Source organism: Nymphaea colorata, chromosome 12 (genome assembly GCF_008831285.2).
Source record: "Nymphaea colorata isolate Beijing-Zhang1983 chromosome 12, ASM883128v2, whole genome shotgun sequence".
Taxonomy (NCBI): Eukaryota; Viridiplantae; Streptophyta; class Magnoliopsida; order Nymphaeales; family Nymphaeaceae; genus Nymphaea; species Nymphaea colorata.
This window is the reverse complement of record NC_045149.1, coordinates 8,779,856-8,807,809: the sequence shown is the minus strand read 5'-3', so window position 1 is coordinate 8,807,809 and position 27,954 is coordinate 8,779,856. Positions and strand designations below refer to the sequence as shown.

General features: G+C 39.3%; 1 protein-coding gene across 3 annotated transcripts in view; it reads left to right on the top strand.

Moving 5' to 3' along the window:
- Positions 1-27,954, top strand: part of LOC116265166 (protein SHOOT GRAVITROPISM 6) — an 87,631-nt gene that overhangs the window by 33,141 nt on the left and 26,536 nt on the right. For all 3 annotated transcript variants that reach the window (XR_007575082.1, XM_031645698.2, XM_031645697.2), the window contains exons 28-42: positions 12,643-12,788; positions 12,913-12,993; positions 13,101-13,201; positions 23,765-24,006; positions 24,110-24,219; positions 24,292-24,420; positions 24,616-24,690; positions 24,770-24,903; positions 25,003-25,075; positions 25,199-25,330; positions 25,416-25,594; positions 25,681-25,803; positions 25,949-26,009; positions 26,420-26,515; positions 26,720-26,820. Coding sequence is in view for 2 of the 3 variants with exons in the window: in XM_031645698.2 (XP_031501558.1) it covers positions 12,643-12,788; positions 12,913-12,993; positions 13,101-13,201; positions 23,765-24,006; positions 24,110-24,219; positions 24,292-24,420; positions 24,616-24,690; positions 24,770-24,903; positions 25,003-25,075; positions 25,199-25,330; positions 25,416-25,594; positions 25,681-25,803; positions 25,949-26,009; positions 26,420-26,515; positions 26,720-26,820 (1,783 nt within the window). In the remaining variant the exon portion in view is untranslated. The remainder of the gene's footprint in view (positions 1-12,642; positions 12,789-12,912; positions 12,994-13,100; positions 13,202-23,764; positions 24,007-24,109; positions 24,220-24,291; positions 24,421-24,615; positions 24,691-24,769; positions 24,904-25,002; positions 25,076-25,198; positions 25,331-25,415; positions 25,595-25,680; positions 25,804-25,948; positions 26,010-26,419; positions 26,516-26,719; positions 26,821-27,954) is intronic.

Here is a 27,954-nt window from a genome sequence, read left to right as displayed (position 1 = left end):
TGGACCCTTAGTTTTGATTCTGATGTCAGCTAATAGCACTTTTAGCCACAACAGCTTAGTGGCTACAACCCTATATTCAACCTCAGCACTGGAGCTGGAGCAAACGTCCTGTCTCTTACTTCTCTACACTACGAGATTTCCTTCCAATTAAATACAGTAACCTGAGGTGGATCTCCTGCTATCCACACATCCTACCCAGTCAACATCTGAATAACTTTCAATCTCAAGGGAGTCTTGCTTAACGTACAAGAGACCCTTGCCAGGAGTCATTTTTAAGTAACATAAAATCCTATCAACTGCATTTAAGTGAACATCTGTGGGTGCATGCTTAAACTGACTCATCACATTCACAACAAAAGTAATTGTTGAAATTAGAAAGTTTGTTTTTAAATGTGGTAGTTATTTGACTATTTAAGAGTTAGGGTTCCTTTCTGTCCTTTTAATATTTTATTTGTCCTTCTCTTGTAACTGCCTCAGCCGTGCCCTAATCTCCCTTTAAGTTGAGATTAGAGCACGAGATCATTTGAACTTTTTCGTCTCTCTCTCTCTCTCTCTCCCTCTCTCGTTCTCCCCTTCTTCATCACGTAACATGGTATCAGAGCCTACGCTGGTGTGATCGACTCAAGTTTGCTGGCGTGATCCTCTCGTGCCTTCCTTGCGGTATTGATTCAGTCTGCTGGCGTGAACCTTCAAGTCTGCTGGCGTGAACCAATCGTCTCAGACTTCTCGTACGTGAGGCGTGAACCTTCAAGTCTGCTGGCGTGAACCAATCGTCTCAGACTTCTAGTACGTGAGCATCTCAAGTTGTTGCTGGCGTGATCGCTGGTTTCCCCTATTTTTCTTCTTGCGTGGAAGAGGACCTGATCTCGCCTATGTGGAAGGCGTGATCAGATCCTCTAGTGGAGTGCATGGACAAGGTTATGGGCTGTTGATGGACGCTGTTGAGAGTATTTGAGTGGAACGTTATGCTGTTAGTGGCTGCGGTGTAAGGTATGATCAGACGTTTTTGGTGACGCAGAACATGTTTTGCTGATTTTTTTTACGAAAGATATGGACGTGCTGTTTAAGAGTTGAGGTTGGGAATAGTAGAAGCAGCGGCAGACCTTGTTTGTAAGGTTTTTCAACAGGCTGTATTCCCTGTTCTTGTCTGGCGTGTTTTTTCAGCAAGCTATTTCCAGCAAGTTGTTATTTTCTGGTGTGTTTTTCAGCAGGCTATTTTCAGCAAGTCACTATTTTCAGCAAGTTATTCCGTGTGCTATTCCCTGTCCGTTTCTGGTGTGGTTTCAGCAGGCTACTTTTATTTGCTGTTTGGGGATGTGAAAGAAACGTGTGCATGTTCCTTTGTTTCGTGTTATTCCTGTTGTCCTCGTGAAGTTGCTGCTTATATACAGTTTATCTTGGTATTCTTATCCTTGCTGTGATTTATTATGGCTGAGAGCCGAAATTCCGAGGGTGGTAACGATCACAAAGGAGGTGGAAATCCCTTCTCCTATGGATCTACAGTTAAATTAGATGGACACAACTATGAACTGTGGTCCAGATCCTTTATGTTGTCAGTTAAAGGTCATCGAAAGAGACACATAATTGAAGAGGATGAGCCTACTAACAAATCAGGGAAGTACATAACCTGGGAAGAGGACGACAGCATGGTAATGTCGTGGATTATGAATAGTGTTCAATCTCAAATTGCTTCTACTATTACGTACTATACTACTGCGAAGGAGATGTGGGAATTTCTTAGACAGACATATTCTCAAGATAAGAATGTGAGTAAAATCCTTCAAGTTGAAGAAGAGTTGCACAATCTCGGACAGGGAAGTCAGGATTTATCTTAATACTTTGCCACAGTTAAAGCCACTTATGAACGTTTGAAATTCTTGCGTCCTCCGTGCAAATCGTGTTATAAGTCACACTTTGAACCTACTATGGTTGCAAAGTTTCTTGCTGGTTTCTCTCCTGAATATGCTGCTGCTAAGGATCAGATGCTCACTGGAAGTGAAATTCCTGACCTCTCTGATGCGTACAACAGACTTAGCCGTCTTGCTATTAGTCTGTCTCAACCAGCTGGTGTGACGCCTGCCTCTGCACTTGCTGTGGGGGGTGGTCGTGGTCATGGCTCCACCTATAGTACAAGAGGAAGAGGTATAGGTCGTGGAACTGGGGGTTGTGGGAGGTTCCAATGCACCTATTGTGGTAAGATTGGTCATCTAGAGGATCGTTGTTGGGATAAACATGGTCGCCCATCCTCTTTGTCACAGGGAAGAAATATGGTCACCAAACAGGGCAAGAGCTCTACTTAGTCGTCTATGGGTTTTGCACAGACTGCCACTCCTACAGTGGAGGACTCTTCGCCTAGTATAGCTCCAGAGACAGTTAGCATTGACAGAGTTGAGTATGAGCAATTTTTGGCACACAAAGCCTCACAGGCTTCAGCTGTTACAGCGGTGACTGATCGAGCCTTCTCAGCGGGTCCTTCCACGTCTGACTCAGGTACTTCGTGGATTATTGATTCAGGAGCATCGAGACATTTCTGCAGCAGACCCGAGTCTTTTACTACTCTGCTTAAATTTCCCCAGCCTCGTCATGTAAAAATTGCAGATGGTAGACTGTCACCCATATTGGGTTCTGGAGATGTGAAACTCTCTAAGTCTATGACTATTCCACATGTGTTATATGCTCCTGAATTTTCATCTCATTTACTCTCGGTTAAACAGTTGACTACTGATTTACACTGTCGTATTATTTTTGACCCTGGTTCATGCTCATTTCAGGACTTGCAAACTGGGAAGACGATTGGTGGCGGCTATGAGAAAGGGGGTGTCTACATCTTGTCGACTCCTATGGGCCTTGCTGCTACCTCTTCTACATTAGAGTCTACAGTCTTCCAGTGGCATCTCCGGCTTGGTCACCCTTCAGCACCCAAGCTCCGTTCTCTCCTTCCTAATCTCTCTGTTCCAGAGTCTTTTCAATGTGAGGCTTGTCAACTGGGCAAGCACACACGTAGTAGTTTTCCTTCGAGTCTTAGTCCTTCCAGTCAAGGGTTATTTGATCTTCTTCATGTTGATGTGTGGGGGCCTAGCAGGGTTGCTAGCCGAAATAAGTTTAGGTACTTTCTTGTCGTTGTTGATGATTATTCTCGAGTCAGTTGGGTATTCCTTTTGAAGGAAAGGTCTGAAGTTATTTGTTCTCAAAAACTTGATTATTGAAATAAAGACTCAATTTAGTTATGTGGTTAAGTGTATCCGCACTGATAATGCTCTTGAGTTCAAATCATCTATCTTAATGACCTTTTATGCTGAAAATGGTATCTCTCCCCAATTCACTTGTCCTCATACCTCACAACAGAATGGAGCTGCTGAACGAAAGCATCGACAACTTCTAACTGTTGCTCGTACCCTCATGCTTCATAATCATGTTCCTGCATACTTATGGGGTGATGCCATACTCATGGCTTGTCACCTGAGCAATCGTTTGCCGTCATCCTCCATTGACTACAAAGTACCTATCAAACTTGTTTATCCCAATCGAAGCTTGTTTTCCGTTGCACCAAAAGTTTTTGGTTGTACCTGTTTTGTACACATTCTTGGGCCTAAACGTGATAAACTTGCTGCTCAAGCCATTAAGTGTGTGTTCATTGGCTATCCTCGAAACCAAAAAGGGTACAAGTGTTTTGAGCCGGCAACTCACAAAGAGTATATCAGTGCGGATGTCACTTTTTTTGAGTCTCAGTCATACTTCTGCCTCAACTGAAGTACCATGTCCTATCCCTTTACCTATTCCTCCTATCCCGTTGCAATCCTTTCCATCTCCTACTCTCACTATGAATAGGTTTCAGGATCCCCCATTGGTCTACACTCGGCGACAGGACTCCTCTCATGGTCAACCATCAGACTCTTCTCAAGATGTAAGCCCCACTGAAGTAAGTATACCTGATGTTGTTCCTTTAGATGACTTGCCTATAGCCCTGCGCAAAGGCAAGAGACAGTGTACCATGCATCCTATCTCTCACTTTGTTTCCACTACTCATCTTGATGATAACTTACAACAGTTTCTGAAGGCTATGACAGTTCATACTGTCCCAACTTGTCATCAACAGGCCTTACTAGATTGTAAATGGCGAACAGCTATGCAAGATGAGATGGATGCTCTCGTACAGCGTGGTACCTGGGAGTAAGTTGATCCACCTAAAGATAGTGACATCGTTGGTTCCAAATGGGTATTTACAGTCAAATATAATTCAGATGGGTCGTTAGAGCGATACAAGGCTCGATTAGTAGCTAAAGTTTACACTCAGACATACGGGGTTGACTTCTTTGAGACGTTCTCTCCAGTGGCACGATTGGGCACTATTCGCCTTATTATTTCTGTTGCAGTACACTCTGATTGGCCTATGTATCAGCTTGATGTGAAGAATGCTTTTTTGTATGGTGATCTTGAGGAGACTGTATATATGCAGCAACCACCAGGGTTCGAAAGACAGGGGGAGTGTAGTAAAGTGTGTCGGTTGAAGAAGGCTATCTATGGACTCAAACAAAGTCCTAGGGCTTGGTTCCACAAATTATCAGAGGTGGTTTCACAATGTGGATTTGAACGATCTCCGTTGGATCATTCCCTATTCATCAAGAAGACCTCCACAGGTATAGTTGTCATGATAGTTTATGTTGATGACATTATCTTGACAGGTGATTGTGGTCGAGAAATATCTGCTACAAAGGTCTTTCTTCAAAAACATTTTGTCACGAAGGATCTTGGTCACTTGAGATATTTTCTTGGGATTGAAGTTGTGGAAAACAAAGAAGGTGTAGCATTGTCTCAAAGGAAGTATGTCCTTGATTTACTGCAGGACACAGGGATGCTAGGGACCAAGCCGACTAATCTCCTTATGAACCCACGTATTCACCTTCATGATGATCAATCAGAACTAGTAGATTCTCGATCTTACAGGTCTCTCATTGGAAAACTACTTTATGTTACTGTAACAAGGCCAGACATAAGCTTTGCTGTTGGAAAATTAAGCCAGTTTATGGAAAAGCCTAGAAAAGTCCACTGGGATGCAGCGATGATGGTATTGAAATACCTAAAATCATCCCTAGGCAGAGGCCTCTTCTTTAAGAAGAGTGAATCTCTTGATGTTGTTGCTTATAGTGATGCTGACTATGCAGGGTCTGTTGATGATAGAAGGTCTACAACTGGCTTCTGTGTCTTTGTTGGGGGTAATCTCATATCATGGAGAAGCAAGAAACAAAATGTAGTCTCTAGATCAAGTGCAGAATCTGAATATAGAGCAATGGCTCAAACGGCGACTGAGATTACGTGGGTTAAATCTATGCTAACGAATATGAGTATTCATGTTCCTCTTCCTATGAAAATGTACTGTGATAACAAGGCGGCCACTTACATTGTAAACAATCCAGTTTTTCATGAAAGAACAAAGCACATTGAGGTGGATTGTCATTATATTCGTGACCTTATAAAAGAAGGTGTGGTGTCCACTGTTCATGTTGCTTCTGAAGACCAAGCAGCAGATATGTTTACTAAAGCTCTTCCAATTGGTGATTTCTCTACATGTTGTAACAAGCTGAGCATGGTTGATATCTATACTCCAGCTTGAGGGGGAGTGTTGAAATTAGAAAGTTTGTTTTTAAATGTGGTTGTTATTTGACTATTTAAGAGTTAGGGTTCCTTTATGTCCTTTTAATATTTTATTTGTCCTTCTCTTGTAACTGCCTCAGCTGTGCCCTAATCTCCCTTTAAGTTGAGATTAGAGCACGAGATCAATTGAACTTTTTCGTCTCTCTCTCTCTCCCTCTCTCGTTCTCCCCTTCTTCATCACGTAACAGTAATATTGGGTCTATTAAGAATGAGATAAATCAATTTCCCAACAAGTTGATATCTTATGTTAAATACTTCTAGGAGTCAGGTAGAGGCTTTCTGAAATATTAGAAAGTTGAAATGGGTCTACTTAATAGTTATCTTATGTTTAGTGGACTAAATTTGTAAATTTGGTAACGCACCGTAATCTCTTTTAGTATGAGATTAGAGTTACGTGAATGCAATCAGAAAGTTTCCTCTCTCTCTCGCCCCTTTCTTCCTCCAATATTCAACATGGTATCAGAGCAACAGACCTAGGGCTGTGCGATCTAGGGTTTCATGCCTAGGGTTCACTCCTCTCATTTCTCCTCTTTCTCCAAACTAGGGTTTCACGCCCAGGGTTCTTGTTGTTTACAAAACATGCAAGTAGATTGGTTGGTGGAAAGGGGATAATCACGTTTAACATGTAGAAACGTGATTAGCACCTTTGTGTTGCTGTTTCTGTCGTTAAGTTGCTGAAAGATGTTGTCGTCGTTAAGTTGCTGAAAGCTGTTGCAGTTGTTAAGCTACTATCGTTGAAGCAGTTTGAGCCAGATCACGTCTTTGAAATGGTGGATCAGATCAGACCTAGCTGCAACATCAGATTTGACTTAGGTGCTGCCATGGAAGATGTTCAGGTGAACGCCTGATCTGTTAGGGCAGTCTGATCTGTTTAGTCGTGTGGTGTGTGGTGGATTCTCACAGGCAAAGGTATGTCGTGTTGGCAGGTTTCAGTTTTTTCCTGCGTCGTTGAAGTGAGCCAGGTTTGACATAGTATAGAGTAGGCATGTTTCTGTTTTTTCTCTGCATCGTTGAAGCGAGACAGTTTTTTCTCTATTGTCAAACCTGTGCTTGTTTGCTGCCTATTATCTACATCTGAAAGTGTTGTCTGCTATCCACGTCAGAAAACAGTTTGCTATTTTTGTGTTTGTGTTCAACTTGCTACACATCATTTGGCTGTGGTCTTCGTGTTCTATTACAATTTTTTCCCATGGCTGACGGTAGTAGGTTAGAAGGGTCTAATGAATACAAGATGGCCAGTAACACCTCCTATAGAACCACAATCAAACTTGATGGTTCAAATTATGAAATCTGGTCTATGGTTTTTATGATGTCTGTGGCTGGTCATCGGAAGAAATATATTCTTGAAGAAGATGAACCTCTTGAGAAAAAAGGGAAATATGCTACTTGGGATTAAGACAATAACATTGTTATGTCATGGATCATGAATGATGTAGAATCCTGTATGGCTCTAACAATTGCATACTACACTAGAGCTAGAGATATGTGGCCTTTCTTGAAGAAGACATATTCACATGCCACCAATGTTATTAAGATTTTACAATTGGAAGAAGAGCTTTGTAACATATGGCAAGGAGATCAATATCTGTCACAATATTTTGCTACATTTCCTGCTGCATATGAACGGTTAAAATCTCTTTGTACACCTTGCAAGTACTGTTATGCATCACATTTTGAAACTGGTATGGTAGCAAAGTTTCTTTTTGGGTTATCTTTACAGTAGTATTCTGTGGCGAAGTCTCAAATTCTCATAGGCAGTGACCTTCCAGACATAGCAAATACTTATAATAGGTTGAGTCATCTCGCAGTCACTTTTACTCAGTCTATGTATGACACACCAGTCTCTGCACTTGTGATGTTAGGAGGATGTGGCCATAGTTCCTTTGTTGGAACTAGGGGAGGTGGTGCAAGACGTGGTAGATTTTAGTGTTCCTAATTGTGGTAAACTAGGGCATTTAGAGTACCGTTGTTGGGACAAGCATCCCCATCTCCGTTCTGTAGGACGTGGTGGAGGGAGAACGAATGCAGGAAAAGGGTCTTCTTCATCTACTGTAACTTCCTCACAGGCTACAGCTTCTATGGTTGAGTCTTCTAACTGTTCTCCTATACCTCCATCATATTCTCTCGACATGTTAGGTGAGGTCAATGCACCTATGGCCATATTTGTCCTTTTCTAGACTCGGTCAAACGTTCTCCCAATACCAGAGAAAAACTCAAACATGAACCTAAGCCCTACCCCTCATGAATCTGAATCCCCAATGCCAACAGGAAAAACTCAAAACCTGCGAATGCTCCATCCCTTGCATCGCGAATTTGAAGAAACTCCTTGTAATAGCAATTACAATATCTTTTTTTTTTCTCTCTTTTAAGAACTACACATACGTAAACAAGGGTGACCAAGCCCATTTTATCCACTAATTAGGTTTTCTTTTAAACCATCATGTATATGTTTTGTAGTGTGTTTACAGATAGCTAGGATCCTAGATTTGGATCCAATTAGGCTTTGGATTTGATTTGTCTATCTAGGATCCTAGATTTGGATCCAATTAGGCTTTGGATTTGATTTGTTTAACAGTGATGTTATTTTGGGTTTGGTTCTTTTTAGTTTTGAACCCAATATCCAATCCAAATCTAAGGGCCAAGCCTCTTAAAAGGCCTCTTTTGTTTTGATTACTGCTAAGGGCTAACTGTTGATTGAAAAACCCTAATTCTCCTTTCGCTATTGAATTTCTTTTCTTTTTCCCATGTTTTCCCTTCTGTTCTTGCTTTTTGGTGCTTTTCCCGTGGGGATTAGAGTGAAGAACTCTAGTCACTGCATCACTTTCATGTTCCAAGGACACATCCATAGCATGTGATATGTTATTGCCACCTTGACGTGATATAGTTTCCTTAATAGCCTCACTGGCCTAACCATTCCTGTTTTAGTGGCCATAACATCTTCTACGTATGTTGTCTTTGTCTAAGGTCCATGTTGCCAGCTAGGGTCTCTATCAGATGGTCTTTCCTATTTTTAGTCTGCCATTCACTTGACCACCTCCCTCTAATGAGTCTTTGCAGCACTATGGCCCTTCTTGAGCAATGTCTGGCAATCTTTCTATCCTGCCTATATAATTGAATATATGTTGGAACAACAGAGAGGAATATATTTGAACAACATGGGATGCACCCATCTACATAGCTCATGAATTCATCCGTTTGGTAAGATATACCATACATTAATGGGTCACACTCCAACTCTTTGACCCTCAAATAACCTTTTTTTTTTTTTGTTAAAACATAAAACGTTGAGGTGCGACGAGACAATGATTCAAAGGGAAATGAGCTATGTAAGTCAAAGATAATGGGGCAAACTTTCCATTATATAATAAATTCAATTCATATAAAATCACTTTATATTTTTCAATAACACATGACAAAAATGCCCCAGAACCACAATATTGATGTCTAACAAAACAAGACATCATGGAGACCAAAACATGACGCGCCGGCACTACAATAGACCCAAAATCTCTCCAGTAGGATGTGAGTTGAGCCATCTGATCAACCTGCTGCCCCGGGTCCGCCAAAACCTGAAAAATGAAACAATAGAAAGTTTAGCTTTCGCAGTATGACAACAAACCAGATAAATCCCTAACCCTCTAAGGTAAGGGTTCAAATCTGAGATATAACAAATACGAAAGCAAAACACTATCATGTCATGATAGGAGCATGCAGTCACATGACTTGTCATGGAAACTCCTCACATATACCACGACATGTAGAGACCACTCAATGGCCATAATTAACACATTTAATAATCACATACGCTTCATTCACATTCTTTTCATTTACAATCATTTCACTACATTAGTTTTAGTGAATTGACAGTTTTTGCGGGTGCAAACACAGACTCTCATTATGAAAAATCAGTAAAAATCAAGAATAATATGTTCTTCATAAAAACACATAGATTCATAAGTCATAAGGTCCATAAGTCTATGAGATACCACATCAAAAAACAAGTTTTAAATGTTATGTATTACATCACAAGATGGTAATGAAATTATGAAAATGTTCAATGTCAATACATATAAAATGAAAGCACTCTTGACTCTCATTCATAATCGTCATCATATTCATTCTTATCCTCATCTCCATCTTCTTCTTCATCTTCATCTTCACGATTTAAAAAAACTCATTTCCTCCCAACGGGAATCAGCCACCCACACAAAAATTCATGGTTTACTTTAATGATTTAATCGATGATTTAATGATGGAAATCGATGATTTCCCTCCACGGCGGCACCGTCTCTAGGTTAAAAATGAAGAATGACCAAGTTTTTATAAGAAAAAATCGAAAAAGGAGGATTCCAGCCCCCCTTTTTTGAAATCAGTCCGTATTGTACGATACAGGGCCCTGTATCGTATGTATCGTACAATAAAAGTACGATACACCCCTATTTACGATACGGGGGTGTATCGTATTGTATTTCCTAAACGATACGTATCATACGTTACGGCCCCATATCGTACAATATGTACAACACTGGTATCGACCCAGAAGGCCCTTCAATCAGTCTCTTCTCAACAAGCAACGCGATACACACATCAACAACAACATATTTGCTAAAACAGTTCTAAACCTTGTCAACCACATCAAATCTCTACCATGGTTCCTAACTGCTTCGAATATTAATCCATCATGCTAAAAAGATAATTATAGACATATATCATCGTCCCTCCAAAATAGTCCTAGACCTTCCCCAAAATAGCAGTGTCGCTAACATGCATTCTAAATCATCCAATCTTGAGTCTAGCATGCTTAAATAATAATTATACATGCACTAACAGAAAATATTAGACAGTTTAGGCTCGATTAGGCCTCACTCACCCCACTCTTAGAGACCAAACTGCTGTAGTGCTCCCGGCAGCCACCTCAAATGCTCGATTGATCCCTAAGCGGCTAAAATTATACAATGTCGTCGCCACCAACGCCTTCAATTCACTGTTATGAGGGAAAGGAAGTGTTCCCCAAACTGCAATTCCAAACCAACAGCTACAAAAGAGTGAGAATGAGTGAAAGAGAGTTCAAGAGGAGGGTTTGCCGTTAGAAGGGGCACTTTGCAAAGTGAAAGGAGGTTCGGCTGAGGGAGATTGAAGTCGAGAGGGAGTACACGAGAGATGTGAGTGAGAGAGGCAGCACACGGGAAGGTGACGGTGATGGACAGCCAAGGAGAGGGGAAACAGAGGGTTCAAGCAAGGGAAAAAGGGCAGGTGTCAGATAGAGAGAGAGAGAGTGCAGAGAGGGAGAGTCTCAGTTGAGGGAGAGGGAAAAACAGTGAGAGTGAGACTGGCTGTAGGAAGAGTGTGAGCATAGAGACGATGAGAGAGGGGGCTGCGCGTGAAAATGACTTGCGGTAGAGAGAGAGAAAGAGTGCGGGCAGAGGAACGAGAGAGTTGCGAAGGAGGGAGACAGTGCAAGAGAGAGGGAGAAGACTCGGGTCAGAGGGGAAAACGAATAGAAAATGGGGAGAGGGAGAGGAGGAGGCAGAAGAGACGGGGAGAGAGTTTGAGCAAAGAGAGCATGGGTAGAAGAGAGGGACTGAACAAAGAACGCTCGGGACAGTGGGGAAGTCAAGACAAAAAACACGAGGAAGAACAGCGATAGAAGGTGAGAAAGAAGAAGAAAACAAAGGAGACAGAGAGGGATCGATAGGGCTCACCTGTGCGCCGCCGCTGCCGCTGTTCTCCTTCATCCCCGCCCTTCACCTCTGATTTTCACTGTGTCCTGCTTCACACCTGCGAGATGAGAGAGCGACGAAGAAGGAGATGAAGAGGAAGACGAGGAAGAAGAACCAGCGTCGGGCTTCCTCTTCGCGTGTGGAGATCGAGTCCGGGTCTGGACCCGTCCAGCTCAACCTGCCCAAAACGGAAAGTTACATTAATGTCTTTCCATTATCCTCACTAACACACACCATAATCATGCTGGCGCCATCTTGTTGGACTTGGATGTCTTAAATTGTAGTTTTTGTTTGATTCTAATTGTCTTTAATAGGACCTATTACCATGTATTTTTGTGTCCCAACTCAAATCCATTTGCATGTCAAGTGTCAATTGTTTGGAGTCCTTGCAGAAGGGGCAGAGCCACATGGCATTGGTGGGGCAGTTTCCCACACAGTCTGACAAAAACGGTTTATTTACACATTAGTGGATCTGACCTATTTGTGTATTTATGCTAGTGCCACTTAGTCATTTACCTTTTTATATGTGATGCCCCTTGAGGGTCTAAATTATTTTGAATGATTGGCCCTCAGACAAAACTTTTTTGGGTCCGCCTCTGCCTTGTGGATATATAAAAAATTGTGGCTCTTTTATGGAACATTTAATGAATTTCCATTTTTCAGGCTTACTTTTGTTTGTATGCTAAAAATAGGACTATGTTTGCAATGTTTTTCTAATAAGCCCTCATGTATTATAAAAATTGACAAATAGGGCACCAAGTTATCTCCTTTAACAGTAGAGACAAAAAACGTTGGCCAATTGCGATTATTTTTTCAATATTACTCTCAATCTCTATTTAAATATAGATTAGTTGGAAATTGCAAAGAGATCCATTTGTTACAAAAAAACAATAAAACAACTCTTAACAAACTAAAATTTCTCTCGACTACCCCAAACTTACAATTATTTTTCTCAACATATATGTTATTTCTCAACAATGTGATTGTGGTTTTTTTTTGCTTTTTATAGTCTTTACTTATCCCTCTTTGACTTGGTTCTTTTTGTGTTCTTCTGTTCCAGTGTATTGTTCTAGTGTTGTATTCATCTGCGCGTCTTTTTTCCCTGTTCTCCTGTATTAAATGAGAATGCTTAGGTTTTCTATGGAATGAAATGAATAATGTATTTTCTTGAATGAAATATTTCTTTTACGCCTGGAACATTTTGAAGTTTGTTTTTTTTTCATCTAGAAGCACGAGAAATTCATTTTTATCCCCTTGTGCCTTCACATAGGTCATGCTGTTATAAGTGCTGCAGAAAGTGGCATATCATTCCCTCTGAAAAAAAGGGACCTAATGCTGGACTATGTACTGGCTTTGATGGGCAGGGATGATCTTGATGCTTCTTTTGACTCCAGTCTTGAACTTCTTCATACCCAGGTAAATTGTTTGACTAAGATCTTTGGCGCTTCTCCTATCTGTAATGTTTTGCACCTCTTGAAATAGCCTGCCTACTGGCATGTGAACAATCATAGAGGGGCTACTATTTATTATTTTCATGCAGACTCTTGCATTAAATGCTTGCACCACCTTGGTTTCACTGGAGCCTAGGCTAACAATGGAGACCCGCAATCGCATTTTAGAGGTACCTATGTGGAACATTTAGATAACTGTACTTTAATAAGTTTTCTTTTGTTAACAATCTTTAGGGAACATTGACAACTTATGTGCATATTTGAATGTGGAATGCAGGCTACACTAGGCTTCTTTGCTTTGCCTAGTGAACCCTCTGATGTAATTGATCCACTAATAAACAGTCTCATTACACTTCTTTGTGCAATTTTACTGACAAGGTATGCCTTTACATGAACTGAATTGAGCTTATTCTGTGTGTCTTTTAAACTGATTATCAATTTCCAGAATGTATATTTTTAGTACAATGGCTTAACGTATGGAGATTGTTAGCTGCTCTTAGCTAATGTCAATTATTTTGTGCTGTCAATATCTAGGTTCTCTTCATTGATCAAATCTTAGTTGTCCTATGAAACCGTAAGTCATGTGGCAGTGTTCTGCCTTAGATATTCTATCATCTTCAAGACGGTTCATGCTTCATACTTCATAGTGGCCTTGCCATGTGCTCAACCTTTTTGATTCAGTGCAAAGAGGCTGAGAATATTTGGTTAGGGCAAGAGATAGAGATGTAAAAAAAAAAATTGAGAAGCAAAAGAAGAAAGTGTTTGAAGCAAAAACTCATGCAATCCCTTGACTTTTTATTAATGTTTGAGAAATAATATTTAGTCTTAAGGAGGTTTTTAGTAAATATTCTTTAAGTCGTGTGTTTGGTTTTGGTTCATTAGGTCCTTTTATATCTTTAATATATTTTTAGAGGACTTAAACTGTAAGTGTGGCTACTGGCTACCGCCCCTTTTTCTAGACCTAATCTTCTATTAAGATGGATTAGGAATAATGCAAGTTAGATTTTTCTCTCCAATACTCACGTTCAACAGGGTATCAGAGCTGTGATTCTAGGTTTACTGTTCCTAGGGTTTCACGCCACCTCTTTCCTCTCTCCATCGTCTTCCTCTTCCTTCAACCTAGGGTTTCACACCTAGGGCTTCTACTGCCTGCTTAGAAGAAGATTAAAGTGTTGGCTGAAAGGGGCTAATCACGTTTATTATGTAGAAATGTGATTAGCTCCTTACGTTGCTGTCAAACTTGTCGAAATGCTGCAAGATCAGAACTAGACATTGGGTAGAAGCAGATATGATGCAATACCTGTTGTTGAGGACATCCTCTCCATATCACGTGCAGATCTAATGCAGAGATACTGTTGAAGGCATCCCATCCATATCATGTCCCTGTATCACATCAGAAACTCGTTGCTGGACCAAATCTGATGCAGAGATACTGTTAAAGTTAAACTAATCTTCCTTTGAACATATGCAAGTAGTACTCTTATAATCTGATATCCTATAGTATTGCAGTGGGTTGAAATCCAGCAATCATATGTGATTTTTTTTTTTTACTGCAATATCTGAAATCTAAAAGCTTTAGCAGTGCAGTGGGGTTATTTTGTTTGTGAAGTTTAGTTTATAATATATACAGATATTATTTCTGACCTTAAATTTCAGCTGGCTGTTCTTGGTTTTTTTTTATAGACAGATTATTGTCATCCCATATAATCTGATCGTGTGAAGGATTAGGCCTCTGTTGTGAGTGAAAATGGCAAAGGAGAAGGGTTCAAGCAGTTCTAGTAAATCTGATTTGGAAGGGGAATACAAGGCTTTCTCAACTCCCTTCTCCTATTGCACTTCCATTAAGTTAGATGGAACTAATTATGAAGTTTGGCATCGGACCTTCATGATGTCAGTGGTTGAACGTCATAAAGATCATATCATAGAGAAGGATGAACCTAAAGAGTGTTAAGTTTGTTCGTATGGGGGATCGGATCTGTTCAGACCCGATCCACTTCTCTTATATCCACACGCCTAAACATACTAGGCGGTGGCATTCTTGTAAATGTTCATATATTTTTGTACATTTTGTTGTAACCTGATTGGGTTAATTTTATAATAGAGATTAAGGAACGCAGGGCTGTATTGGCCGACTGCTTCCTTTCTTCCATTGTCTTCTCTCCTATCCTCTCTTCTCAATCTATCTGATTTTCAGACGGAGAGACGTGATTTTGTGAAGATTCTTACATGGTATCAGAGCCAGGTTGCATCGTCCTTCGGTGAGTGATTTCAGTTTGATGTGATTAGCCCTAATCTGCCCTAAATCCTCTTTTCTGGCGTGGTTATCCCTCATTTCAGTTTCTGCCCTAAAACTTGCGTGATTTGCCCTAATCATTTTGCCCTAATCATTTTGCCCTAATCGATTAGCCCTAATATGTCGCTGCCCTAAATCTTGCCTCACGTCGCCTGTCCTAATCATCTCCTTTTTAGTTATGGATCAGTCGACTCCCTCTCTTCTATCGTCCAGCTTTCTCTCCCAACTTATCTCTCAAAAACTGAATCATAGTAACTATTTGACTTGGAAACGTCAAATTGTCCCATTTATTAAAAGTCATAGACTCTATGGGCATATCGATGGCACCACTCCAGCACTTCCAAAGTATATTGATCGTGAAGTGAAGAAGACCGTAGTGGGAGATCAAGCTGCTGGGGCTTCGCCTGTGAGTGAAATCAGATTTGAATATGAAACTCTTACTGAAAACAATTCTGAATATGAAGTTTGGCTGGCTCACGACCAGTCTCTTGTTGCCTATATTACTTCTACCTTGTCAGAGGAGGTATTAGGAGGCATTGATGATGATTTAACAGCCCTAGAGTTGTGGTCTACCCTTGCCACAGTGTATTCTCAAGTATCGGAAGCACGGTTTCTGCAATTAATAAGCCAATTTCAAGACATCAAGCGTGAGACGCGTACAGTTTTGGAATATTTGAATGAAATTAAAAGTGTAAGTGATCAGCTTGCTGCCATTGGACATCCCATCAACGACAAGGACAAAGTGCAACAAGCTTTGAGTGGACTGGGAACAGATTTTGACATTTTTTACACAGCCTTGGAAGTCCTACCTGTCCTCCCATCTTTTGAAGATCTGAAGGCCAAGCTTTTTCAACACGAAGCTAGTCGTGTTCAGCGACAAAATTTAATTCCTTCCAACAGCCACAATGTACTGATCACAGGGATACATGCACTGCAAGGGAATCGCACTCGTCCTTAGACTTCTCAGACAGGAATGGGAAGAGGGATTCTCCCAACACCACCAGGCATGAATACTACCTCTGCCACATCTAGAAGGGTTCCAACTTGTTTCTATTGCAACAAGAGGGGGCATGTAAAATCAGAATGTTGGCACAACCCTCAGAACAAAAATAGTCAGGTTAGGTGTGAGAACAAGGCAGCAGCAGGGTCAGCTTCATCATCATCTGGCTCAAATCAGACATCAAATGTTTCAGCAGACGTGCAGCAACTTCTCATGACAGCCCTATCTAAGCTCCACTTGAAACAAAACAAGCAAGGAGAGTGGTATGTGGACTCTGGAGCAGCAGCTCATGTTACTGGTGACACAGGTAATCTCTCTAGTGTTTTCCCTTATTTAGATCAAGGCTCAGTTGTCACGGGAGATGGTTCCCATCACACAATATCGCACATTGGAAATGCACAAATATCTATGGGCTCTTCTTCCATTCCATTAAAGAATGTCCTTATTGTCCCAAGTGTCAAGAAAAATATTATCTCAGTGTCTAAACTTATTGATGATACTCACTCCTCTGTTGAATTCACACCATCTTCTGTTTATGTCAAGGATGCTCGAACCAAGAAGACATTTACTGAGGGCACTCGCAAAGGAAATATGTATGTCCTTGAAGAAGCTCCACAGCTGTCAAAACCTCACCCTTCAGATTCATGTTTTCCAAGTTATAGTGAAGTCAATGTCGCAGAGTATAATAAGCCATCCATTTGGCATGGTCAGTTAGCTCATTGTAGTCAGTCTTTTGTTCGAAGTCTTGTTGCAGACAGACTGTTAGATAAGTCCAGTCTAAGTTCAGTTAGTGAGTCCAGCATGTGCTCAAGTTGTCATATCTGTAAGAGCGATGCCCTTCCCTTTCAATTAATCAATAAAAGAGCTTCAGAGGTTTTTGACACCATATATTCTGACGCTTGGGGGCCTGCTTCAATTCCTTCTTCTTTTGGGAGTAGATACTATGTCATTTTTATTGATTCATATTCTCGATATACTTGGATCCATTTCATGGAACACAAATCAGAAGTTTTCCGTTTGTTCACTCAATTTCATGCCTTGGTTCGGAATAAATATTCCAGTAATATTGTGCATTTTCAATGTGATGGTGGTGGTGAATTTATTTCTAATGAATTTACTGAGTACTTACTAGATAATTGGATCACTAGACAAATTTCATGCCCGCATACACGTCAGCAAAACGGAATTGTTGAAAGGAAACATAGGCATATTGTTGAAAGCGCGCTCAGCATGATGCATGAAACAGACTTACCTATGACATTGTGGACCGAGGCTTTTCATACGGCTGTCCATGTTATAAATCGACTGCCATTGGCTTTGCTTGATGGAAAATCACTATTTTTTCTATTACATCAAGAACAACCACATTATGAGGAGTTGCGTGTTTTTGGATGTGTGCGCTATGTGCATGTTGATGTTTCCTTACGAAACAAATTTCAAGATCGTGCTGTTTTGTGCAGATTTATAGGGTATGCAGAAAACTACAAGGGTTGTAGGTGTTATAACCCTAAAATTGGGCGTGTACATATTTCACGGCATGTTTTTTATGAAAGCAGGTTACAGGATTCCAAGGCTACTTCTGTGACACTCCAGGACAAAAATGAGGTTTATGATACTTGACTACATGCTGAAATCTTAAGACAAGGGGCAGAAATGTTGACTGAGCACAAGGAGCAAGCTGTTAATGAGCTCGAGACACTTGTAAGCAGTTCCTCGAACAATACTACTTCCTTGGACAGCATACCTTTATCTTCTCAGCCCAATGATCCACCTATACATAATCGGTTCTCAGGCCTGGTGTTTTCTAGGCGGTCAGTTCCTACTGCAGTTCCACGCCAATCACAACGCGTGCGACATCCTATTGATAGATGGGTGAGCTATAACAATTTTTCTTTGGATTTTCAGCTGTTTATGACAGAAGTCAGCAAAAAGGTGGAACCAAAATTTTATCACCATGCGAGTAAGGAAATGTTGGGTTGAAGCTATGAATGAGGAAATGGCAGCCTTGCATGAGTGTCAGACTTGGCATATTGTCCCTCGTCCTGCTGATAAGAATGTTGTGGGGTCCAAATGGGTTTACAAACTAAAATATAAGTCAGATGGTAGCATTGATCGACATAAAGCACGTCTTGTGGCGCGCGGTTTCACTCAGCAATATGGGGAAGATTATGATGAAACATTCAGTCCGGTCATCAAGATGGGAACAATATGTTTGATTATTTCTCTTGCAGTCTCATATGGATGGCCTCTTTATCAGTTAGATGTCAAAAATGCCTTTCTTCATGGGATTCTTAAGGAAGAGGTATACATGGAGCAACCTCCCGGCTATACTACTCATGATCCTCAAAAATGGGTTTGTAAATTACACAAGTCTCTATATGGGTTGAAGCAAGCTTCTAGATCATGGTTCGATCGGTTTTCTCATCATATACAACAAGTTGGTTTTCTCCGAAGCTCCCTCGATCAGTCCTTGTTTATCTATCATACCGGAGAAGCTACCACTTGGTTACTTATATATGTTGATGATATTGTTATAACTGGGAATTCTTCTTCACATATATCTTATGTTAAAGGCATGTTGAAGCAAGAATTCAAGATGAAGGATCTCGGCGAATTACGGTATTTTTAGGGTGTTGAACTTGATAGGACGAATGATAGATTGACTCTTACACAACACAAGTATACTCTTGATGTTTTGGACAGGGCAGGTATGACTAATTGCAAACCCATAACTACTCCTAGTGTTCTGAACACTAAATTGACTGCCTCTGATGGAACTGCTGCATATTCCAATCCTACATTCTATCGCAGCATTGTTGGTATGTTACAATACCTCACTTTTACTCTTCCAGACATAGTATATGTTGTAAATCAAATCTCTCAGTTTATGCATGCACCCACCGAAGGACATATGGATGCCGCTAAGCGGATCTTACGGTATCGCAAAGCTACTCTTGGCGATGGACTGGTCTACACAAAATGTCCCAACGTTTCTCTTGGACATAGCATATATACATATACTGATGCAGACTGGGCAGGAGATCCTGATGACCGACGATCAGTTTTAGGTTTCTACCTTTTTCTTGATTCTAATCTCATTTGTTGGAGCAGTAAAAAGCAGCGTGCGGTTGCACGATCTAGCACTGAGGCAAAGTATAGAGCAATGGCTGCAGGGACAGCTGAAGGGTCATGGTTACGACATTTGCTTGGAGAGCTCAATCTTCCTATTGTTCAATCATCATTACTATGTGACAAACAAAGTGCGATAAAAATTGCCTTCAACCCCATTTTGCATAATCGTACCAAACACATAGAGATTGATCAACACTTCATTGGTCAGAAGGTTGAAGAAGCCGAGATCTTGCCTACTTATATATCCACCAGTGAACAGATAGCTGATCTCTTTACCAAAGGACTCACAGGGCAGCATTTTTGGGAATTGAAGAACAAGTTGTGCATGATCAAATCTCATGCACAACTTGAGGGGGGCTGTTAAGTTTGTTCATTTGGGGGATCGGGTCTGTTCAGACCCGACCCACTTCTCTTATATCCACACGCCTAAACATACTAGGTGGTGGCATTCTTGTAAATGTTCATATATTTTTGTACATTTTGTTGTAACCTGATTAGGTTAATTTTATAATAGAGATTAAGGAACGCAGGGCTGTATTGGCCGACTGCTCCCTTTCCTCCATTGTCTTCTCTCCTATCCTCTCTTCTCAATCTATTTGATTTTCAGACGGAGAGACGTGATTTTGTGAGGATTCTTACAAAGAGAAGGTGGGATGATATGCTACATGGGCTGAAGATAACAGTATTGTGATGGCATGGATGATGAACGGTGTGCAACAATAGATTGCTAGTGGGATATGCTATTACAAAACTGCTAAACAAATGTGGGACCAACTTCGTAGTACTTGTTCCCAGGAGAAGAATGTTAGCAGAATCTTTCAAACTGAACAAGATATATTCTATCTCCATTAGGGGGACCAAGACTTGGCTCAATTATTTACTTTTGTACAGGCTACATATGAAAGGTTGAATGCCATGTGCCCTCTTTGTGATGCATGTCAAAAAAGCTTATCTCGAGAGAACCATGGTTGCTCGATTCTTGTTCGGCTTATCTACTGAGTATAGTGTAGCAAATGCACAAATGCTTACAGGGGCTGAGATCCATGATTTGGTAGAAGCTTATAACAGGTTCAGTCAACTTGCTCTTTAACTCAACCACCAAATGGTTCTAGTGCCTTTGCTCTTGCTGCATATGGAGGTTGTGGCCGTGGCTCCCCTAACGTTGAGGGAGAGGTGGTGGTTGAGGGAATGGAGGCCATGGAAAGTTACAGTGTACCTTTTGTGGTCGTCTGGGTTATCTAGAGTCCAGATGTTGGAACAAAAATAGGTGTCCCCCATGCCCAAAACATCGGGCACTACTAGAGGAGTCGAGCAATGATTCGGCTACAAAATAAGATAAAAATTCTGAGAAGAAACTTGAAGATCTCATGGTGTCTGATCGAATCAGTGTTGAATAAATCTCATCGTCATGAGACGAATCAAGGAGATTTACACAAAGCTGTTCACGATCCATTTAATTATTGGATTTGGATTTTTTTTTTTTTTTTTTTTTGTTATCAGTGTTTGGATATTGCCTTTTTGTTATGGATCTGATATCCATTTGTTTTGGCAGCAGCCCTATTTAAAGGGCATGTTTCTCTATTTTGAGATTAGTGAAGTTGATTAAGAAAACCTTCATTACTTTTTTTTTTTGTTAATTTGTGCTTTTCCATTACTTTCTTTATTTTCCTTCTTTCAATTTGTGTTCTATTTTCTTCTGATCCATGCCTTCCCTTGGGATTAGAGTGTGGATCTCTAATCACTGCTTCACATGCTCATACAGACAAAAGATCTATGTCACATGGGTATGGGTACTAGTGTGAAGAATTTTAAAAGTTTGGGTTTGGATATAAGATTTTAGCTAAGTACACACATAAATTCATTGTTTATATTCATAACATATTATATTTATTGAATAAAAAGTAACAAAAGATACCCAAAAGATACAAAAATAAATAAAAAATACCTGAAATACAAAATTAAGGCAGCTGTGTCCAGTTCCGCACCAGTCACACGGGTGCTTGACATTTTCAGCCACACCCATTTATCATAGGTTATGCATAGCAATGTTGTAAAAAGCGTATCGTAAGGCGTATCGGTCGGGCTTTAAGATACGCAGTATCGTAACGTATCGTAACCGTATCGTAAATTTTAAAAAAATAATAATAATAAATCAGAATTTTTTTTTTTAAAAAATCGAAAAATTCATAAAAAATCAGAAAAAATTAAAAATAATAAATTCTTCATAGAAAACATGGTTTAGTCTTTTAGATAATGATAGACTTATTATTTTGCTAAATGCTATAAACTTACACGTTCACGGTTCATCATTCATACTTCATAGACATCAAAATTCATAACAATATCATTCTTTTCAATTTTCATCTTTATCTTCATGGTTTAAAAAAAAAAACCATTTCCTCTCAATGGGAATCAGCCACCCATGCACAAATCCATGGTTTAATAGATGATTTCACGGTGACAATCGATGATTTCACAATGGAAATCAATGATTTCCCTCTAAAACGGTACAATCTATAGATTAGAAATGAGGAAGGGGTGGGTTTTTATAAAAAAAAACTCGAAAAAATGGGGTTCAAGTCTCCTTTTTAGAAATCAGCCCGTATCGTACGATACGGGCCGTATCGCACCGTATCGTACGATACGGGGGCCCGTATCGCACGTATCGTACGATACGGGGGCCCGTATCGCACGTATCGTACGATACAAGTACAATACACCCCCATTTGCGATACAGGGGGTGTATCGTATCGTATTTTGCAAACGATACGGCCCCGTATCGTACGATACGTACAACACTGATGCATAGTAAAGATGTCCAAGAGCTGATATGTTTCATGTCAACAGGAGAGTAGTTCTTTCTTTTCCTGGGGCCCACATATTTCTAGCATAGTGGGAAACTGAATATGAGAGATTAGGTGTGAATTGTGTGATTCCAGTTTTATCGTCAATCTTGAATAAAGCAAGAAAAGCTGGGTTCCTGAAAATGCATTTTGCTCACCATCTACTTTCTTTGTGTGTTTCATGAACTAAAAGGAATGAATTGTAGTTTCCTTCCAGCTCAGCAGATTAAGAAAAGATGCATGATAAAAGAGCCCAGAAGGAAAAAAAAATCTGTGGTATTAAGACAACTGTTTCTTTTCCACATGTGGAAGATAGTTGTGAGATTGCAGCCTAGGTTCAACAAGTTACACTGTTCGAAGCTATGGATAGCTGAGGTTTGGAACCTTATTAAATCAGGTGTAGAATTCATGGCTACTCTCTTGTGGAGTATACCTCCAAGAACGTTCTTTTGTCATGTGTGTTTGCATACTTATCTAAAATACGTATCTACAGGTACACGTGTAATGGTGGATATTCAAGTTACCTAAAGGGTTACAAGTAAATGAATTTGATCAAGATTAGCATCATTGATGAAAAAATGTACAATTTTCCTCATTCTTCAAAAAGAAATCTAATTCAATGACATAGTGGAGGGCTATTTTTTCATACAACTAGGTGGGCTGGGTATCTTCTATTCATTTTTTTTTTCATATATTCCAGTTTGCATAGATGAAACTTCTTTTTCTTTCATATATTTTCATATATTTCAGTTTGCATAGGTGAACTTGTTATATGAAATGAATTCTTCAGTCTGCTCAATATTGTAAGAAACTCAACTATGAGAACTACGTGTTGCAATCATGGTTTTCTGTCCTTTCTTTTAAGTCTCTTGAGTATTTATCATTAACATAAATTTTAACTTGGATTCTCATGGGAAAAAGTGAAACTGTTGGGCCACATACTAGTCTAGCATTCATATTTCCCCAATACTGTTAGTGTGCCTAGTGTTAGTCTCCTTTTTCTATAAAAGGGACTGCTTTCCCTGCTTGTACGCTTCCTTTTAGCATTCTTTTGATTTGATATACTATTCATTTGTGCCTTATTGCATCGTTTTCTCTCAGTGCATTTAAGAGGGATGTTTTGGATGTCAGAAATATAGATGTTATCTATATTTTTACAACTAGCACTAGCGTCAAATCTAAGTTGGCAGGGATTTTAACTATATAGTTGGACTAGATTACCTTTTAGCTTGATTACATGATTTCTAGAGAAGATGATGTCTGTTCAGGGCTTTGATTTGGTATCAGTTTTATACTTTTTTTACAATATGAGAATCTTTTAGGCTATTGTCCATACTTTCTCGCTTGATGCTACTGTTATAAACCTGCATAAATCAACTTTTGTAGTCAACACTAACATGATCTTGTTTTTTTGGTGATCCTGTTGAACTTTGTACCATTTCATACATAATGTGAATGGATGACTGCTTTTCCTTTTCATAAATTTTTCCATCTCATCATTTGACAACCCTGGGGACATGTCTGATCCTGGAATACTGGAATAACCTTTCTCTTAATGTTCATGATTACATGGTGCATGGTTCAATGCCTCATTGCAACTTAATTCATCTTGAGTTTTAGTTGTATTGCTTTTATTTTACATTATTAATTAATTGCATAAATATTTAAACCAGTGGTGAGGACGGGAGAAGCAGAGCAGAACAATTGCTTCATATGCTTAGGAGAATTGATCAATATATTTCATCTGATCTTGATCACCTTAGGAGAAGAGGATGTACTGCAGTGTACGAGTTACTTCTTAAATTCCGCTCTGTTTGTTCCAGTGGGTATTGTCCCCTTGGTTGTGCTGGTAGTTGCATACATGGCCACCAATTCATTGCGCAGCCTACACAGAGAAATTCTCTCAATTTTTCATGTAATAGTCTACCTTAGAAACTGAAAGATGCTCCAAGTATTATTTTATGTTGAATACTTCTTGATGTTGAGTATGTAGAATGGTGTTTCTGTTTTATATGCAGCAAAATTTTTGTTGCCTAATCGAGAAGCCTTGAACCTTGGGGAAAGAGTCATTGTTTATCTGCCACGCTGTGCAGACACGAATTCTGAAGTTAGAAAAGTTTCTTCTCAGGTTAGCATGGACTCACCTGTTACTGAACTCATCTCAAGTGCATTGCTTAAAATTAATTTTTCTCTTTTTCAGATACTGGATCTCTTATTCAGCTTGTCTCTCTCTCTTCCTAGACCCTTTGAACCAGAAAGTGATAAGGAGATAGAGATGGCATACAGTGCTTTGGGTTCTCTAGAAGATATTGTTGCTATTCTGAAAAGTGTAAACTTTTCTGCTCAGTTTTCTTACTTATTGATCAACTTAATGTTGATAATGCGAGATTGTAGCTATTCTTAAGAGATCAAGTACTCTACTTAGTTTTCCTACATATTGTTCAATTTGATTTCAGTAATGCATGTTTTACGTTCATATGATTGTATACTTCAAATTTGAAAAATATTTTCTTTCTTCTTGCAGGACGCTTCCATTGATCAGTCAGAGGTGTTGAACAGAATTGTTTCTTCTGTCTGTACACTTCTTACCAAAGATGAAGTGAGGATCTGTTTCTTTTTCATATGATTTGATTATTCAAGATTCTATTTTGCAGATTTGAAATGATCATCTTTCGCAGCTTGTTGCCACCCTTTATGCATGTGTTGGTGCTATCCGAGACAAAATCAGGCAGTCAGCCCTTGGTTCCGTTTATGCTGTTGTAGAGTTTATAACTAGACGTGGAGGTGAATTAACTGAAGCTGATATTTCAAGGTCCATTTCCTAACCCTGGACAAACTTGCCTTTTGTCGTGTTGAAACTATTACTGCTGATTATTTATCCGTCCATTTTGTGATGTTGATGATGGAACAGGATATCCCAGTCTTTGCTTTCTGCCACTCTCTATGTCTCTGACAAGAATTTGCGTCAGGAAGTTCTTTCTGCTGTATCTTTTGTGTTTTGTTAAGTTCAGAATATTAATGCCTAGAATATCAAGCTAGTTTACTTAAGTAGTTCGTTGTTGTGATCTGCTGATTTTCATATATCATGTTTCTTAAACACACAAAAGATCTGCTCCCTTGCTGAGTGTACCATTTCTGGAGTTGTTTTCAATGAAGTACTAACTGCAGCTGAGAGAGATATTATTAGAAAGGATATAACCAGATTACGAGGCAGCTGGCCAGTACAGGATGCATTCTATGTGAGTATTAGTATGAATTTTTGCAAGGATCAGAAAACCTCTTTCCATATGTTCAACCTCCCTAACATTCCTTTTCTTGTTATAGGCTTTCTCACAACATGCAGTTCTTTCTGTTTTGTTTCTGGATCATGTCCTTTCTGTTCTTAATCAACCTGCTGTCAATAGAGACGAGGCTGTCAAGGCAGAAACCATTAGTTCAGATGAAAATCTTGAAAGGGATGGTACATCACAGGCTGCTCTTCTTGCCCTCACAGCTTTTTTCAGGTTTGCTGATTGTAAGCTGTGTTAAGGTCTCTTTCATTTATTTATGAGTTGATTTTCAATTCTTTCCTCCAAATTTGTCTTGCTAGGGGTGGTGGTAAAGCTGGAAAAAGAACTGTGGAATTGAGTTACAGTTCTGTTCTTTGCACACTTATTCTTCAGTTAGGAAGTTGTCGTGGCCTGGCATTGATTGGATATGTGCAGCCACTGAGGTACTTTTTTGTGTGATGACTATTTTTTCATTTTTGTTCCAAAGTGATTCACTTTCATGTATTTCCTCCCACTGCAATGTGCATTTTTGGAGATTATCATTTTTGGGATGTATGTGAAAATGATTTCCCTTTTCTTTTTCCACAGAATGCTGTTGCCTACCTTTCAGTCATTTTGTGAATGTGTTGGTGATCTTGAAATGGGAAAGGTATATTTCAACAATGATGAAAATTCAACAATGATGAGATGTTACTTACTTAATTCTCCTTGTGTGTTTGCAACTAATGCAGCATCCCTGATGAGGGAACTCTCTGTAATAATCCCACCATGAAAGTACTTCAAAAGAATGATATATGCAAGCCCCATCCCTTATTTATATGGTCCGACATTAGAAGTTTTTGGAAGAGAATGATATAATGAGCCGCATTACTAAACTGAATCCTGGTCCATAGCCATTTTTTGGTGTTGAAATAAAGGAAATTGTTAGTAGGTTGGCACTTATTAGATTGGGTAGTTGGGTGGAACTGGATCATTACAATTAAGATTCATTGAATAGTTAAGAACTGTTTTGTGTGATTCATTGACAGCAAATTGTCTTGTACTGCAATCCTTGTACAGATATTGGCCAGGCATGGGGAGGATATTGAAGCTGATAAGTGGATAACGCTTATACATGACCTGGCAAGTTGTGTTGCAATCAAGAGACCTAAAGAAGTAAGTTTATATTGGTCTGTCTCCTTGGCTTGAAGAAGGTTGATAAAGTGCTGTAATGCCTATCATGAACTGCCACAAAGGCATTATGATCTGTCGAGAAGTTCTATTACACTTATGATGGGCCTATGTTATTTTTGCTATTTTATTTTGTTCTTTTGTCTCTTCAATCATGGTCGATATGGTTCATCTGGTGAACTTGTACAGATTCAACCCATATGCGTTGCCTTATGCAAAGCACTTAATCGGAACCAAAAATTTCAGAGAGAAGCCGCGTCTGCAGCATTATCAGAGTTTGTTCGGTATAGGTATGTGGTAATCTAGATATTAACCTCTCCACTAAGTTTAGCTAATTAAGACTTAGCTAAGTTCTTAGAATGTAGGAAATAGGAATTTTAGTATTATATTCTTTTTGCTTGCATGATTCAGTTAGTTCCACCAGAATCTTGTGTATGTTCTTCATGGTCTGTCTCAATCATTAGGTAATTTGTGGAGTAATTACTCATGTCAACCGCTGAAGATTCACTTCTTAGGACCTGGAATATGGATGACATGCTCTTCTTTTGTTAACCTGTTTAATTGATTGGACATGCAAATTTCTGAATTACATGCCTATTGGATTATCAAGCTTTGGAAGACCTTTTGGTCAATAATTCCAAACTTGCTATTTATGTCTCAAAAATGATTTTCCAAATAGCTGTTTTGATAGTAACTACTTTATACTGTCGGTCTTATGTATGATTTGCTTAGCCAGTGGCTGAGTCACGATATGGTTAGGGTGCACAGTTGCCAACCCTAACTTATAGTTTTTCCAGTTGTCCACTTTGACCTATGATTATTGCTGAAAAAAATACCACTTCTCTACCCCTTTACTTTATTGAGTGCCCCTCTCAATTGTTTTTTCTTTTACATTTTGCCTCACAAAGACAAAGAAAAAACTTAAGTTTAATTTATAGTAATGTAAATAATAAATAAATATATGTGCCATGAGATGGACTGTAGAAGTCTTATGTCCCCCTCTTATTTAAGATTTAAAATTCACCAGCAAACCCATGTAAAAATTCTTTTAGATGGTGAGCCTCAGTAATAAATAAATAAGAATGAATGTGATTTTTGACAAAGGTATTATTTTACTTTTGCTAAAAGTACAAAAAGTTAGTACAACTCATTTTACATGTCATTTAATCGTCTTTAAAAAATAAATAAGAATGAATGTCATTTTTGACAAAGGTATTATTTTACTTTTGCTAAAAGTACAAAAAGTTAGTACAACTCATTTTACATGTCATTTTATCGTCTTTAAAAGTTAAAAGAAATTTTACATTCTATATGTTCTTATTATTAGAAAGCAAGAATCATTGTTTTTCAGTTTGGAGAAAAAAGTGAACTTTCAAAAATCTTATTTTAAGGAAAATCTTGGCATGTTAAATTTATATAATATT